Source organism: Morus notabilis, unplaced genomic scaffold (genome assembly GCF_000414095.1).
Source record: "Morus notabilis unplaced genomic scaffold, ASM41409v2 Scaffold179, whole genome shotgun sequence".
Taxonomy (NCBI): Eukaryota; Viridiplantae; Streptophyta; class Magnoliopsida; order Rosales; family Moraceae; genus Morus; species Morus notabilis.
Window position 1 is genome coordinate 291,345 of NW_010360916.1, and position 16,796 is coordinate 308,140.

The window sequence follows — 16,796 nt, forward strand, 5'->3', positions numbered from 1 at the left end:
TTAACGTTCTAAACTCTAGAATATTTTTAAAGGTTTTAAAAGTGTTGAGATCTTTATAGAATTTTTTAAAAGTCTTTTGAATTTCACAGTACTTATAAAATTTATGAGAAGATTATTGTGGAAGGTTTTAGAAAATATTGTACTTTTAATGTAACCAAGTAGCTTACTAGAAGTTTCTAGGCTTGTAAAATTCTATAAAGATCTAGATAATTTAGTAGGAGGCCTCTTGGCCTATAAATAGAAGGAAGGGTCCTCATTTAGGATTAATTCCCATGGATAGAAATCTCATAGATCCATCCAAGACAACTTCCTCATTTGTTCTCTTTTTCTTGAGTTAGTAAAGCTTTCTTTTTTTGTTCTTTTGCTCTTTCTCTCAACCATTTTTCTAAGTATTTAGAGTTAGTAAGGCCGACTTAACATATGAGAAGTGCTTAGTCGTGTTGTAAAAAGATCGAAACATGACACTTATTTTTAAAAAAGATAAAATTATCCTTTTGTTTTGCAAATAGAGCTTTATTTTTGTATGAAAAAAAACATAATTATCTTCTATTACTAAGTGAAATATTATAAAGTATTCAAAATTCAAAACAAATCATAGTCATCTAACACAATAAACATGAAAATTTTCAAAATAGAAGAGTAAAATATTTCGGCCTCGTTTACTTCACGAATTCGAATTTTCAATTCGAGCTGAGATGTGACATTTTCTGAGAGCTTTTCATTGTAGTAGAAAAAGTTAGATGTGACATTTTCTGAGAGTTTTTTACTGTAAAAACCTAAAACTGAAAACTCGAATCGGTAAAATGAACGAGGCTTTCGACTATAGTCGTGGAGGTTGCCGTTGTCATAACTAAAAGAGACTCTTTACAGGAATACAACAAATCCATAGGTTGGATTAAGTTATGCCATAAAAAATCTTTTTGCATAGAATGATACATCATGTCATATCAGTATAGTTTTATACAAAATATACCCTAAAAAAACCATCAGGTGACCCATGTTATACCAATCAAAATATATCCTAAAGAAACCAACATGTAACCAATGTGATACTAATCAGTAACCGCTAGTGTCCACATTTAGGATTAATTTATTAGGAGGCCTCTTGACCTATAAATAGGAGGAAGGATCCTCATTTAAGATTAATTCCCATGGATAGAAACCCCATAGATCCATCCAAGACAACTTCCTCATTTGTTCTCTTTTTCTTGAGTTAGTAAAGCTTTCTTTCTTTGTTCTTTTGCTCTTTCTCTTAGCCATTTTCCCAAGTACGTAGAGTTAGTAAAGCTGACTTAGCATATAGGAAGTGCTAAGTGCCACATGGTCGTGTTGTAAAAAGATTGAGGCATGACACTTATTCTTAAAAAAGATAAAAGTATCCTTTTGTTTTGCAAATAAAGCTTTATTTTTGTAGGAAAAAACATAATTATCTTTTATTACTGAGTGAAATATTATAAAGTATTCAAAATTAAAAACAAATCGTAGTCATCTAACACAATAAACATTAAAATTTTCAAAATAGAAGAGTAAAATATTTTGACCATAGTCGTGGAGGTTACCATCGTCATAACTAAAAGAGACTCTTTATAGGAATACAACAAATCCATAGGTTGAATTAAGTTATACCATAAAAAATCTTTTTGCATAGAATGATACATCATCTCATTATCACTATAGTTTTATACAAAATATACTCTAAAAAAACCAACCAGTAACCCGTGTTATACAATTAGAAATATGGAATATATGACTTTTATAAATCCGCTGATTCGCTTATGAATATCAAAAGAATAGACATCAATAACCCGTTAATATTATGAAATATTGAGATAATTAAAATATTAAGAGAACTCTCGAAGAATATTATTAATCATCAAAACTTCTATCGCAAAATAATTCAAATAAACTTTAAATAACTAATAAATATATATAATTAGGACAACTACTTCCCTAAAATTCCAAAGCCTGAAGCGTGAATAATATCAATCTAAGCAACATAATTTTGAATTCAAATCATATCTAATAACAATTCAAAATTAACATAATGATTATTCTAATTCCAAAAATACTTCCAACTATGCCACCACATCACTCCGTCCAAGGTGAAAAGAATTTATCCTCAACTTCGAAGTAGCCTCAAGTGATATGAAAAGAGAACAGTCTTCATACTTGAAACAAATAATTTGTTGAGGTTTTCTAGCACGAGCACTTGGAAAATTTTTTCCAATGATGATTGCGCTAAAGGCCTATACATAATCTTAGTCCGTTTAGTTGGAGGATTCGTTATTTAATTCGAATTATAATTTATAGTTCGTTACAGTATTTTCTCTTACAAAAAATACACGTAAATCGAAAATAATTTTAATCTCATGATTCTAATCTATGAACCAAACAGGCTCGACTCATTGGCTTCATTAAAGATGGGACCAAAGTTAATTATTTGGTCATCATCTTCTCCACCACTCTCGTCAAAAATTAGACTACGATCAAATCCTTCACTTTCTTCGTCATCGTCACTTTCATCATAGATTGGACCAAGATCAAAATTAAAAATTTGATATAGTTTGGACCAAGATCAAAATTAAAAATTTGACTTCTTTTTCGACAATTTGGACAAAAATTGGCTTGAGGTTATAAGGAGCGGATGCTATTGTTTTTAACAATCCTATTATTTATGCCATTTAAAAAAATTTGACATCACTGAAATTTTTTTCATTTTTTTCTCCCTCTCTGTTTATCTATCTCTTCGTCTCCCTCACTCTCTCTCTCTCTCTCTCTCTCTTTCGTCTTCTCTCTCTCTCTTGTCTCCCTCACTCTCTCTCTCTCTCATCTTCTTTCTTTGACTCTTCATCTCCCTCTTCAATCGCACCGGCAATCGGAGCTCGTCGAAGTCCACGCCGCTGAAGGCGTCGTCGTCTTCGTGACACATTGAAGATCTCCATTTGACATCTTCTCTCCCTTTCGCTAATGAAGACGTCGCTACTCCGACGACGCGCAGACGTGAGAACCGGCCATATGTCAAGCACATTGGCGTGAGGCTTCATTTTCTTCTTTGCCGCTGCAACTCGACTTCTCCTATGACGGCCGAGTCAACGATCATGATCGATTTTTGTTGAGAAAAAATATTCTAAAAAACATTCTTGCAGAATATGAAGGCTATCTTACTATAATATAAAAAATATTTTATATAATATAAAAAATAGGAAGTTTCGGTCCCTTGATAATAACAATTTTTTATAATTAAAATTACATTAAATTAAAAAAATATGTAGATTATATAGATTTTGATATAAATTTAACAGTTAAAAAATAAAGAATCGTTAATAGTCTATTTATAAATTTAATAGTTAAAAAATAAATTACCACCGATAATCTATTTATATAAAAAATACCAAAAAAAAATCTCAAAAAAAATAACCTACTAACATATTTTTTAATGACTTAAATAATAAAATTTAAAATTGATTAAAAAATTTACATAGTGCTATTTGTTTTTTTATGGCATTTAAATCCATATGCAGAATTAAAGAAATAGAAATTGAGTATTCATCATAATTTTCTCTCTCTCTAAAAATAGATTACATATAACCTCTTATTTTTTAACAATTAAATCTATTTTAAAATTTATTTATTTTATATTTTTTTAATATGATATAATTTTATTCAAATTTAATGATAAAAATTGAGATTATTAATAAAGCGGACTATGAGAGATATTTTTATTTTCTTAATATTTATTTATTCACGATATCTGAAAAAGGCCAAGCCAACTAAACTGACATATTCAATCAATGGCTCTCACTCCAACTACTGTTGCGATTACGAGTGGGATAGATACTCATCACCTCTTTCCCAAAATCCTCTCCAATTTCTATTCTCCATCCATTTCTTTCTTAAAATCCAAGCCAAATTTCCTCTCCTCAATCCCACTGAAACTTAACAACAACAAATTCTCAAATAACAACGAAGTTCTAATTGCAGAATCTTTCAAGTGGAGAACCCAAGTTTCTTTCTTCTCTGGTTTTCTCACAAAACCAAAAAACGACATTCAGAGCCTCAAACAGGAGCTGTACGACACCATAGCTCCTCCACTTGATAGAGGCGCCGGTGCTACTCCCGAGGACCAAGACCGCGTAGAACAGGTGATATATATCCATTTGGGTTTTACCTTTTTAGGAATTTCCAATCCGTTTTAACCTTTGGTGTACCGATTCTCCCAACAATGTTAGTTTGAGAAATTTTGAAAAATGCCATGGAAAAATCTCATATTTGGATTAATGGGATGGATATTGGAGTTTTAGATTTGTGCCATGTAAATGGCTTGTCAAAAATCAACAAAAGGTGATATGAAATCCGAACAAAAAAGAAGGCCGCGTAATTTAAAAAAAAAAAAAATTGTTATTTAATTACAAGTAGGAAACATCGTTTCACCGATTTAATTTTTAATTCTAATTTTATTATAGTTAAAAATTCTTATAAAAAGTCATTTTTAACTTTTTATTACAGTTAAAAACTCTCACATAAAATCGCATATCAACTCGAATTAAAAATTCAAATCAACAAACTGAACGAGACTAAAATATTGAAGTATGATAACAAAGAGAACACAATTATAGAAGTTTGAACGCAATACTTTAATACCATGTTAATTTATCAATTATTCTAAAAGTTCAAATTTAAAACTTCAATTGTGAAGAAGGGGCCATCAATATTTTATATTAAGCTCAAAAGCTTATACTGTTAAGCGATAAGCTAATTATTTTTATATTCAAATCAAGAAGAAAACACTAACTGTGAAAAAGAAAGCCTATAGGAACCTAAGTGAACTTGATTATAGCACACTGCACACACAAACCTTGGTAACTGGCTTGTGTGTGCTTATCTTGTAGTCTACTATGCTACTAAAATACGAAATCTTTTTAAGGTCAGTTTAGTTTGTTGATTCGAGTTTTTAATTTGAATTAAGATGTGATTTTATGTGAGAGTTTTTTACTGTAGTAAAAAAATTTGATGTGACTGGTTCTGAGAATTTTTTACTGTAGTAAAACTCGAATCAGTAAAATAAACGGGACCAATACGGTTTTAACACTATTGGTCTTGAACTTTTCGTAAAGTGATAATTTGACCACAAAACTTTTTTATTTGCCGATTAGTCACTGAGCTTATTATTATGGCAGTTTTGGTCCCTATTGACGACAAATGTTTGAAAGATAGTCACGGGCCATTGCATGATAACTTGAAATTTTATAAAAATAGTCACATTGAATGCAAAATGTTTGTATTTTTAAGGTTTCTCAATGTATTGAAGAGACGGTTTTATGGTTAGAGACCAAAATTGCTAAAAAAAATATCGAAAATAGAAGAAAATAGGCCAATATGAAAAACTTAAGGAAGTATATAGGTCAATTTTTAGTTATAAAAATTAATAAGTCATAACTTGTTAAGTTATGGTTCATAATCAGATAAGTTATGGACAAACTTGTTAAGTTATATTTCATAGTCAGACAAGTTATGGACAAAAACCGTGGTTTATGGACAATAACTTGTCAAGTTATGGTTCATAACCAGACAAGTTATGGACAAAAACAGTAATTTGGTCTATTTATTAACTTATGTAAACTATTGGCCTATTAATTTTAATTTATCTCAAGTCTTGACCTATTTTTCTCTTTCTCCTAAAAAATATAATAATAAAATAAGTTTACAGACTGATCGGCAAAAAAAAAAAAAAAAGTTTAGAGAATAAACTATCACACTTACATGATACTATTGGAAGAGTGATGTTTGTTATTTCCATGATTTGTACATTGGTTTTGATCAGATTGCACGCAAGCTTGAGAAGTTGAATAAAATAAAGAATCCTCTCAAGTCCAATCTGCTGAATGGAAAATGGGAACTTCTATATACGACATCCAAATCACTTCTGCAAACACAAGTATGGTGGCCTTTTCAGTTACGCTTTTCTGCTGACTTTTGTGTTGTTTTCCTATAAATAATTTCTATGTTAGTTGTCGAGTTGGGTTCTCTTAGATCAGTCTTGAATAATCTTCGAGATTGTTGACTTGTATTGTTCATATTATTGCTCATTAAAAGGCTATTGTCCTATGGTCCATGTAATTTCCAATAACTCTGATAGGGAAGAACATCTTTGGATATATAAAAGTCGGTGTTGTTATTTTCTTTCCAGGCTTAAGCCCCATAAGTCGCGCGTCGTGGTAAATTTAATAGATCGGAATTTAGACCAGAAAAGTTTATGGTTTCCTTGAAGATAAGAAGATACAAATAGCATTGCAAGCGTGCTTACATCTGGTGCAGATATACCTTTAAATAGTACTACCAGGATGAAGTTAAGCACTGCTATAAATCTACAGTTGATTGATGCAGGAAACAGTTCTCTTTATATGGACCATACTATTTGTTTTTCCTTTTTTTTTCATGTAATTTTACAAAAGAGTTCTCTTCATGTAATTACGCTCAAAATTTTATATGTAATCATGCATGATATTCCCGTTGCAGAGGCCAAAGTTCCTAAGACCGAATGGAAAAATCTACCAGGCGATTAACGTGGATACGTTAAGGGCTCAAAATATGGAAACATGGCCATTCTTCAATCAGGTTATTCTTGTTTATATAGCTTTTTAACATTTTGGTTTATTCTCCAATGCAGCATGCGTTAGTATCATTATCCATCTCCTTCTCTTGATATCTTGGTAGGCAACAGCTAATCTGGTACCTTTAAACTCAAGAAGGGTGGCCGTTAAATTTGATTCTTTCAAAATTGCTAGCCTGGTAAGTAATATCATGCTAAGCTTATCCCTCTTTTCATTTTGTTTTTTTTATTTTGTATCTTTTTTTCTCTTCGAACAATATTTGGTTTCTTAGGCAAAGAGTTTCAACACTTAAATAAAGTAATCAGACGACCGTTTTATTAACTTACTCATGACAAATTTAGGCCGAACTAGTATACTAAATTCACTCTTGAATACTAAGCTGATAAACCGATGGTGTTGGCCTGAAGATTAAATTGTGCCAAAATATAAGCAATTGTTGAAATGATCACTTCGTAGAAATAAGAAATATAGAAAACAACATGGAAGCAGAAATAAATGGGCGTCAGTGCTAAAGAATAGTCTTTTGGTGTACATATTTTAGACAAAAATATAGAATATAGAGTCGAGATTCAAGATGATGTATTCGTTTAACGGTTGGGGTACCACAAGTGAATTACGATAAATATTAGTTCAATCGTAAAATTTGACTTTTCTTGTTAAAGAATATATTTTCTTTTGGATTTTTAGATCTCTTGCGGAGTTCTTGGAACTTTTTCTGTGCATAATAGACTAACGATTTTCCGTCGTAAGATCTATGAACCGGGAATCTGTCTCTTCTCTTGGAGGCTTTGATATCTTTTGCCTTCCATACTAGCTTGTAAGGGGAATTGATGAGTGAGTTTTACTCGCTCATTTAGTATTGTTTTACACTTAATATCTAGTTGGTTTTTGAGGGTTTTGTTAGTTTTTATGTTTGTTTTTGTTCTTTGTGATTGTTTGGCCAACTATTACATGATTTTGTATTTGATTTGAGACCGAGAGGTGATTATTAAATAAGTTCTTAACTGAAATACCATGAGTTGTTCATAGTATAGAGATATTTATGATGCTTGAGCAGTTCTTTTAAATTTCTTGCACTTAATGATTTTCAACAGGTTTAGAAGTCTGACAGAGATGTAGAGTTTGCTTGTTGGATTAATATTATTATTGTTTGAGAAAGAATAATAATTGCTTTAAAGAAATTGCTATCAGTATATGATTGAATGTTAATTTTCTTAAATTATGAGAATTTGAACAGGATTAATTTTGGTGAAATCGGAAACCCTAGAGTCTTAATCTATTGAATTTTCTTCCATTGCTTAGCATTGTTTAATTTATTTAATCGTTTTAGTTTTACTTAACTTAATTTTATAAACTCTATTTTGGATTATTCAAATAAAATTAGGGTTAATATAATTTCGGTAATTAGTAAACAATAATTCTCGTGGGACGATATTCTTATTCACTATTATATTACTTGATTGCGATAGCATATACTTGCGTTACGATTTTTCACAACAGGAATCTGTTTTCGTCGACAGAATTTGTTTGACACTAGTCCTGTTGTGCTTCACAGATTCCTATTAAATCTCGTGGAAGTGGCCGTGGTCAATTGGAAATTACGTACTTGGATGAAGAATTACGGTTAGTTTTGATAACTCCCACTCTCATTGTTTTGAATTGCAATAGAAAGTTATCAACTCAGAATTGCATTAATCAAAAGTTACATCTTCTATATATTCAGATATTCTGTATTTTCTTGATAACTTTCTTGTTATCCTTTTTGTTCTTTGGCATGTGCATACAGTCTTTTTCTATTATCCTGTTAGACTTGGAAGGGAGGGGCTGAAAACGTATTATAGGCGTAGGTTTAAGAATTAAGAACAGGAGCAGTTTGGTAAATTGACAAGGTCATTAGTGGGAGACTGAGTTTAAGAAGGTTGTTAGGGGAAGATTAGAGTTTTTCATGCATGTTTTGGAAAGTATTAGCAGTAGATTAGAGATTATTGGAGAGGTGTGGCCTAACTCTCGAATCAAAGGTCATTTATTTCTTTCAATTTCTATTTGATTTCCAATTTGATTTCTATCATATCCTTGGATCTTTTTTCAGTGCATAATAGCTTGTAACAGAAAATTTCTCATACGATTTTCTTTTCGCAACATTTAATTGGAAATATCGCATCTTCGAAGCTTTCTTTATCTTTTTCTGTCCATAATATACAGCTTGTAAAGAGAATTCGTTTGTGTCTAAAAGGATTTGTTATATTTCTATTAAAAACCGTCTTATATGCACATGTAACTTGTGTTGTCTTATTATTTTCTTTGTTATTCTCTTTTTAGTCTTTTTGGTCTTTGTTATGCATAGTGATGCTTTTTATCTTTTCCATCCAGAATATCAAGAGGTGATAGAGGGAACCTTTTCATTTTGAAAATGGTCGATTCATTCTATAGGGTTCCTCTTTGATAATGCCTTTGTAAAGTTTGGGGGTTTCACGAAAATCTCAGATTTTTCTATTTTTAGCAGAGTCATAACTAAGTTGTAAATTGCGCGTTCAGTTTTCGGATTTTCTTTTTTTCCCAAATATGTTGCTATTTGTATTTTAATTATAGCTGTATAAAAAATGTAACAAATTAAAAGAACAAGCGAATGATAAACACATACTAAAAGTATGTCATATAATAGAATAAAGGTTTGTGGAATAATATCGTGACCTTTTATTGGTTTTCTATGAGATATATGCAAGCGTGAAAAATACAAATATTGTAAATTTCTACCTCTAATGACTACTAATATCAAGGGCTTCAAAATAAAGTTATTACAAATATTATACAAATTATTAAATTATATCTTAATGCAAGTAATAAAATGAGATGCGTTTGTTTGTTTGTGATCTGGAATTTCTATTGCTGGTTTTTCTGAAGGTTATTGAAAGAATTCTAACTCTCAGACAACCGAAATACCATGTTTGGAGTCAACCTTTTGCAATATGAATACTAATACCAAAAGTCGAACTTAATTAAGAGATACTAATTACACATATAAGATATAAACCTAGGCATATATGTTTCGAAAAATATCGACATATTTATCGCAATTAAACTTTTTCTATAGTATGTTTTTTCTTTCTTTAGAAAAATAAGTATTTTAAATATATTTGAGATTTGGAGTTCTCCACTTTTTTTTTTCCCATGTTTTGTTCTTTTTGAGCAACTACTATAAGGACATATGAGATTTAGTGCCTAACTAATTTATTTAAAACGAGAGGCATTTATTTATTTAACTTCTAAATAAGTGCACCTAAAAAGTTCAGGAGGTGAACCTTGAGATCTACTAGAGATCAATAAGTACGTTCAGTGACATACTTTACTTTCCTAAACAAGTGACACAATCCATTTTAAAATTTAATATCATGGCGCCAATGCTAAAATGAAGATTAGATCAGTTACTTTCATGGATGAAGATGTCCACGACATTATAGACATTTTCACCACATTATTCATGTTTTGAAGTCTTGATATAGATAATAAAAGGAAAGATATTCTTCTCAGAGTATCCGTAAAACGTCTAAATATCCACAATATTCAAAAATATCCACAATATTAGCAAATATCCGTTAATGGCTATGATATTTTTGAAAAATGTCCAAAAATATCAGAAAAATCTTCTTTTTTACACAAAAATTAATTTTGTAGTACCTTTTTTCTCTTCTTTTTCAATAAAATGTGACAATTGAGTAGTAGAAAACAACATTAGAAGACGTGAAGCAACTCAAATGAGTCAAATTGATGAGAATTTTATTGAATTTTGATTCATGAACTTAGAAACTAGACAAAGTTCATATTTCATATAACATATGGTTATATAATCCATATAGTTCTCACATAAGGCCTAATTCAGATGTACAAAATCAATATGTTTTCTTTGATATATTAGTGTATCATCCACTATAAATTAGTGTTAAAATGTCATTACACATCTATAAATACTACTCAGCAAGTTGGATAAACTAACAATATTCAATTTATGATTTAACGATGGGAAAAATCAAGAAACATATATGTAGGTATTCAAGAGTAATATATTGATAAATATATTGTTTAAATTAGAATTGAAACCTACTTAACGCTTTTAAACCTGTTAAAAACTTGTTTTGGTGTTAAATACAGTTAAAGGCAGTTACTCTTATGTACTCTATTATACTATGTGACATAGCTCTCATTTCTTGATAAAAAAAATATATTATTTTTATTATTAAATTAGTTTAAATTGTGTAATATTAATAGTTCTGACATTTTGTAGAGTTTTAACAAATAAACTTTTAGATTTTTTAAAAAATATTAATTTTTTCTCAGAATATCCATTAACATTATCTGTAAATCACAACTTTCGACAACTCTATCAACATGATATTTTCATTATTGATTACTTTAGACATATTGAGGCGCAGATTTTAAAAAAAAATCTACTCATGAGTTTATTTTGTAGATTCGAATTATTGTTTCACAAAATTTAAATTTATGATTAAAAGCAAACGAGAACTGCCGCGCCCAAATGTCAGAAGACACGGTGTAGGACAGACAGGTCAAAGCCACAACTTACGCTGGAACCAGGAGCAAACTCAAATAGGCGACGTCATCAAGTCAAAGGATGACGTGGCAGTTTGAATAAATGAATATCATAAATCTCGTTCCTTTTACGCATTCAAGCTTTTTAAAATGTGATTTTTTAAAAAAAATTTAATTATAATAAAAAAATTAAATATGATATTTATTAACAATTTTTAACTGTAAAAATTTACATTTTAAAATTTATGACTTGTTCTTTTGAGTGAAAAATTCAAAAAAAATCAACTCGAATTATAATTTTATTTGAGTTCATATTTTTTTAAGTTTAAACTCGAGTTTAAATTCGAGTTCAAACTCGAGTTTATGACTAAAATTCAAGTTCAAATTTTTCCTTCAACTCGAACTCAAATTAATGAACAATATTTTTTCTATTCTTAAAAATGCTATAACTTTTTCGTTTTAATTCTGATTGAGATAATTTTTTTTCTATGCGTTGACAACAAAAAGACGAATAAAACCCGACGTATATACTCTATTAAAATTTTTCATCAGCATTGAGTTTTTATTAAAATACTATCTAAATACAAATTCAAGTTTTGACTCACTCAAACACAAACTCAAAAAGATTCTTATCTCAAACCATAACTTAAATGTATACAACTAAATACAAACTCAAGTTACAAGTTTAACTCAAGTTATAACTCAAATTCAACTCAAGAATTATACTCAAGTTAAACTCTAAAAGAACAAGTCCTTAAATTGTTAAAATAAATGAGGATTAAATTTAATAAAAGTTTTTTTTTCCTTCTTATTTTATCAACGGAAATAAAATCATTCACAAGACCAAAAAGAAGAGAGAGAGAGAGAGAGAGAGAGAGATTGGAGATGGAGTTGGAGGAAGAGAGAAGGAGAGGAAAGAGAAAGTCTTCATCATCATCATCATCATCAGCAGCAGCAGCAGCAGCTCTAATAAACAATCTTGACGATGGCTCTCTCATGCACATCTTCAGCTTCCTCTCTCCTATCCCAGGTACCCCCTTTTTCTTTCTTCAACATCACCATTTACTATTCTTTTGCTTTTCATCTTCCATTTTTAGGGTTTCGTTTTTTCCCCTTCAAAGGAAAGTAATTTCCTATGAAAGAAAACAATTTTCCTCGATTCACCTCAAATTTTGTAGTTTGGTGAAAATTGACCTCAAATTTTTTTTTTTTTTTTTTTGGCCTTTTTATTGAGACACTGGACTAGGAGAATAAGAAGAAGTTCAATTGGACACGACAATTTGACAGAAGATAGAGGAATTATCAAATTGAATGGAAAACGGCAATCTTTTTTTTTCCCCCAACCTTTTGGGTAGTTCTGAAAATGTCTTCTTTACCTTAGTTATATTATAACTTTACGAGGCAACAATATTGAAGATGTACAGTTTGATGGAAATGAGGAGAAGGGTTGCTGCCTAAGTTATCTTATAACGTGCCGCCATTTATAATTTGTTTGTTCCAGATGTCTTTCTTGGGCATTACTGAAAAAGAGAAACTTCACTTGGATATAATATTCTTGTTGAGACTATAACAAAAATCTCTTATGCATTCGATTATAATGCTGAAATCTACTCCGCATCTTCAAAAATGCTAAGATTATTTATTGTGTTTTATTCATCATATAAAGTTCACTCTGTGTCTGATTTAGTCAAAATTACCTTTTATAAAAGAAACAAAGTTTATAAACCACAGATCGTTACTTTGATTTTCAGTTTTTCCAACATTTGAAAGTAATGAACCGTGGTTTTTCGAAAACTTTGATTTCTGATTAATACTCAACAAAGCTGTTGTTCTTAACATTAATGTACCTTTCTTTTATGGAAAATAAAAAAGTCTTTTCACCCAGCTAATTTTAATTTGACATTAGGGGTGAATTTTGTATGCTTAGAAAAACATGGGGTGGATTCCCACATTTCAATTAAGCAAATGGGAGGTTTCACAAAGATTTTACATAGCTTGATCATCTGTAGTTCCTATGTGATTCTAGAGGAAACCAAGATTGGTTCTGTCAGTATTTCAAATTTCAATATTCGAATCACATTGAAATTCTCTTATATAGAGTAGATATGAAGTGCGTGTATGGAGTGATTTTACCCAGTTTCTGTCACAAGTTGCTATTGAGTTTGCAGATCGGTATAACACCGCCCTGGTTTGCCACAGATGGAAATACTTGGCATGTCATCCTCGACTGTGGTTGCGAGTAGATCGATCTGTCACAGATTTATCAGAGCCTGGTGCTTTTCCCAGCATTGAGACAGCTGTTGCTGCTGCAAGGTTTGTAACTTAGAAACTGTCACTGTGGTTTGTCTTTAAGGAAGTATTAAACTTTGATGGATTTCATTTTCGTTTTCATTACAGGGCCGGCGACACAATTCTAATTGCAGCTGGTGGGAAGCATTTGGCCTCTAATATTCAAATTAAAAAACCGCTTTGCCTGGTATTGCTTCAAGTTCTTCAAAACATTGTTGTGTGCATGCTTGTAATTTCAAATCCATTGGTCTGAACGGGCGGTATTATTTTGTTGTTGAAGCATAACTTTTTATTGTTTGCCAAAAGAATTTTTCTTTTTCCAAACATCTCTGCGGACAAGGAAGTGTGTTGTGACCCAATTTTACTGGCCTTTTCTAGGGTAACTGCACTTGTTTTGATGCAACTTGCGAGATAGAATTGTGTTGTGCTATAGAAAGCTTGTCTGCTTTTTGGATCAGGATAGTGGTAGTCCTCTACGTTTTCCTAGCTGTCCTTTCCATGGAGATGTGTGTGTGTGTGTGCACGCGCGCGCGCGCGTATTGTTTCCTAGTGAGTTAAACCAGTTCTCTAAGTGTCAATAGCAGCCTCTGATTTTGTGATTATTTGTTTCTCGAGCTGTCTGTACTGGAATGTATGTTTTCAACTCTACTTGACATAGTTGGGCAACTATATAGCTGTAAGCTACAATAGGTTTACCCCAGCTTTAGTGGTAGCTTCTAGTATTTCATATACAGAATTAGTTATAACAATTCCTTGAATGCTCATGGCAAGGAACTCATGGCTAGATTCTTAATTTTTCGAATTTCTGGGTGCTAATTCATGTCTTAACAACTTACATTCGGTGAAGCAAACTATTGAAACTGCAAATCATGCTTGGTGAATTCTTGGATATTTGAAAATTGTTACTTCTCTGTCAAGTATCTTACTGCATCCTCCCTATGGAAAATAATGAAAACAAATTAAAAGGACAGAGTCACTGCATCCTCCTTTTTGCAAAGTACATGATGAAGTAAATAGATCAAAACTTCATTCTCATAGTTGATGATCTTCTCTAACATATGGTTGTCATGATTGTCTTAATCTTCTCGTAACAGAGAAGAGCGATAACTTTTACAAGCAATAAATATTGTTATTGTTACCAACTTCCCTCTCAAGTTATATCCTTTTCAGATCGGTGGAGGTGAGCTGCCTGACGAGACGACTCTCATCTGTTCTCGAGGTTCAGACAGGTTTGCAACATCTACATTTATGTTTTGCCTTTTTCTTTCTTCTCGATTATCTCTTGTGGCTATACAAGATCTACTCACTTTTATAAGGCCATTATCTCTTACATTTAACTGCTATGTTGCTTTAAGATCTCTTCTCGCTTTTAGAAGTTTGGCCTAAATTGTAAACACACGAGGTAATCTCAACATTTTTTTTTAAAAGACGGAATAGATTCTTGTATTTGGATTAAACATGGAGGAGGGGAGGTTTTTATTATTATCCCAAAACACAATGCTATACCTTTTCATTACGGACAACAAAATATCATGGTAGAATCTGTTCATTCTATTTGGTGGCAGTGCATTGGAATTCCTGTCTACCTGCAAACTAGCAAACTTAACCGTTAAGGCCGAGCTTGGCTGCTGCTTGCTTCATAGAAGTGGAAGGCTTACAATTGATGATTGTGTGCTTCAGTGCGAGTCAAATCCCTTGGACTTCCTATCTTGTCCCATCGTGAGCACAGCCAGTGGCCAGGTGTTCTCTTCCTCTATGAAGAAATACCATAGAGACAGTGTTTCGGTTTCTCAAACACGAATCGAAGGCGGCGCCAAGGCCGTATCAACAAGTGGGGACCTCGCATTGCAGCGAGTTAGAGTAATTTATGCTCGGACTTCTCTCTTTTTCTGGTTCGACATGGAACATCAATGATGTCTTGTATTTGTTGTTGGGTCTGTGTAACATTATCTTACCATTTGAACCGTGTTTATATTGTTGTAGTAATAGATTCAATTGTTTCTCAGAACTCTCAATTTTATATTCACAGGGAAAGAAAAAGACGCGTCTGTGTGTTAAGAGTTCTTTTAGATGCAATTGTAGATAACCATTCTTTCACCAGCCAAAAAAAAAAAAAAAAAAAAGCCACGACAACAAAAATGAATAAAAAATAAAATAATAAAAGAAAGATGATGTGCGTGTCAAATCTGGGGTTGGATTTCTTTATGCGTCCAACAAGAACAATTGGAGATTCAGATTCATGAGAAACAAATCATCTTCAAAAGAAATGACCATAATAGATAGATCCTTGGAAGTCATTGCTTGTGGATAGGGGTAGCTATGTCAACCTCTTACTAGTAGAAAGAAAATCACATAATCTAGTTATTATAAGAGGAAAAAGACACACCAAACAAAGCCATAACAAAAAAAATACACAGCACCTCTTTAAGGGTAAAAGGGAGGAATCCAGAAATAAGAACCAATTACATGTTTAATGTCGTGATAACTCGCCAATCAACCAAAATGCATTAATTTGACGGTAATATTTTAGCATTAGTTTGGTAAAGAGTAATAGCTTAACATAAGCAAAATAAACTAAACAATATCATACTTGCCAAAGGCATGTCTTGTTGATTTGGTTCCACATATCTTCCATAATTTGAAAAAAAAAAAAATCTAAACAAATTTGAAAACTTCATCATAGTAAATATAAAATCAGCTAAATTCAAACCCGTCCATAAATAATAGACATAGACACTGAGTGTTAAATGCAACAAGATCAGTAAGCAAATACAAAAAATGTTTCCACTGTTCTATATGTGCAATATGCATAGTTTTGTTCTATATGTGCAATATGCACAGCTTTGTTCTAGAAAACAGCACTCTGCGAAGGCTCTTCGGCAACCGCAAAAAAAGACCTTCCTCTCTGCTTCAGCTCATCAGTACACATCTAAGTTCCCTAAATCGCCACAAACACAAAATTGGCCAATTTCTTTTTGCACAGTTTAGTTGCTGGTTCGATCTGCTAAACCCCTGGATTGCGATGTTTTTACGTGATTCGTCCCCGCAATGTAAATTGTAAAGAAATATTCATGAAGGTACCAACAAATTTTGATTTGGTAGCCATCCAATTCTAACCAAAGTAGCTCGACATTCATCTGAAGCAAGCATGTCATGATGTCATATCCTTCCATATAAGCTACTTAGAAGTCACAGCAGTTAGCAATTTATTCACGATACATTGATAAAGGAACAAGCAAATGTCAAGGTCACAAGAAACTCCAGAAAGCATGTAACATGATAACGTGAAGAAATTTCAAGTTTCTTTCCTTTTTTTTTTCTTTTTTTTTTTTTTTTTTTTTTTTTTTTTCC

At 31.6% G+C, this 16,796-nt stretch overlaps 3 protein-coding genes across 5 annotated transcripts in view; 2 read left to right on the forward strand and 1 right to left on the reverse strand.

The window, feature by feature from the left end:
- The first annotated feature begins 3,757 nt into the window (after nt 1-3,757).
- LOC21406697 (probable plastid-lipid-associated protein 4, chloroplastic) lies at nt 3,758-9,188 on the forward strand. Of its 2 annotated transcripts, XM_010097654.2 has the most exons (6): nt 3,758-4,142; nt 5,822-5,935; nt 6,517-6,615; nt 6,715-6,789; nt 8,167-8,234; nt 8,982-9,188. In XM_010097654.2, the coding sequence occupies exons 1-6, from the start codon at nt 3,792-3,794 to the stop codon at nt 9,052-9,054; spliced, it is 780 nt and encodes a 259-aa protein (XP_010095956.1). In that variant the 5' UTR covers nt 3,758-3,791; the 3' UTR covers nt 9,055-9,188. The 2 variants fall into 2 exon arrangements, with proteins under 2 accessions (XP_010095956.1, XP_024021142.1); XM_024165374.1 differs by lacking the exons at nt 8,167-8,234; nt 8,982-9,188 and adding an exon at nt 7,299-7,546.
- Nucleotides 9,189-12,041: 2,853 nt separating this feature from the next.
- On the forward strand, nt 12,042-15,568 carry LOC21406698 (F-box protein SKIP5). The gene is made up of 5 exons (XM_010097655.2): nt 12,042-12,186; nt 13,325-13,469; nt 13,554-13,632; nt 14,616-14,674; nt 15,011-15,568. The coding sequence occupies exons 1-5, from the start codon at nt 12,042-12,044 to the stop codon at nt 15,357-15,359; spliced, it is 777 nt and encodes a 258-aa protein (XP_010095957.1). The 3' UTR covers nt 15,360-15,568.
- Nucleotides 15,569-16,066: 498 nt separating this feature from the next.
- Nucleotides 16,067-16,796, reverse strand: part of LOC21406699 (translation initiation factor eIF-2B subunit beta) — a 6,936-nt gene continuing 6,206 nt past the window's right edge. The window contains exon 10 of one of the 2 annotated variants that reach the window (XM_024165346.1): nt 16,067-16,623. The gene's annotated coding sequence lies outside the window, so the exon portion shown is untranslated. The remainder of the gene's footprint in view (nt 16,624-16,796) is intronic. The other variant, XM_010097656.2, reaches the window with a different exon arrangement.

Bases quoted from the DNA above. Each gene is read 5' to 3' on its own strand.
- LOC21406697 (XM_010097654.2), top strand. From the start codon at position 3,792: ATGGCTCTCACTCCAACTACTGTTGCGATTACGAGTGGGATAGATACT. The intron at 6,616-6,714 runs GTTATTCTTGTT...ATATCTTGGTAG, and splicing joins CATGGCCATTCTTCAATCAG to GCAACAGCTAATCTGGTACC. The intron at 8,235-8,981 runs GTTAGTTTTGAT...TTTTCCATCCAG, and splicing joins TACTTGGATGAAGAATTACG to AATATCAAGAGGTGATAGAG.
- LOC21406698 (XM_010097655.2), top strand. From the start codon at position 12,042: ATGGAGTTGGAGGAAGAGAGAAGGAGAGGAAAGAGAAAGTCTTCATCA. The intron at 12,187-13,324 runs GTACCCCCTTTT...TTGAGTTTGCAG, and splicing joins CTTCCTCTCTCCTATCCCAG to ATCGGTATAACACCGCCCTG. The intron at 13,470-13,553 runs GTTTGTAACTTA...TTTTCATTACAG, and splicing joins ACAGCTGTTGCTGCTGCAAG to GGCCGGCGACACAATTCTAA.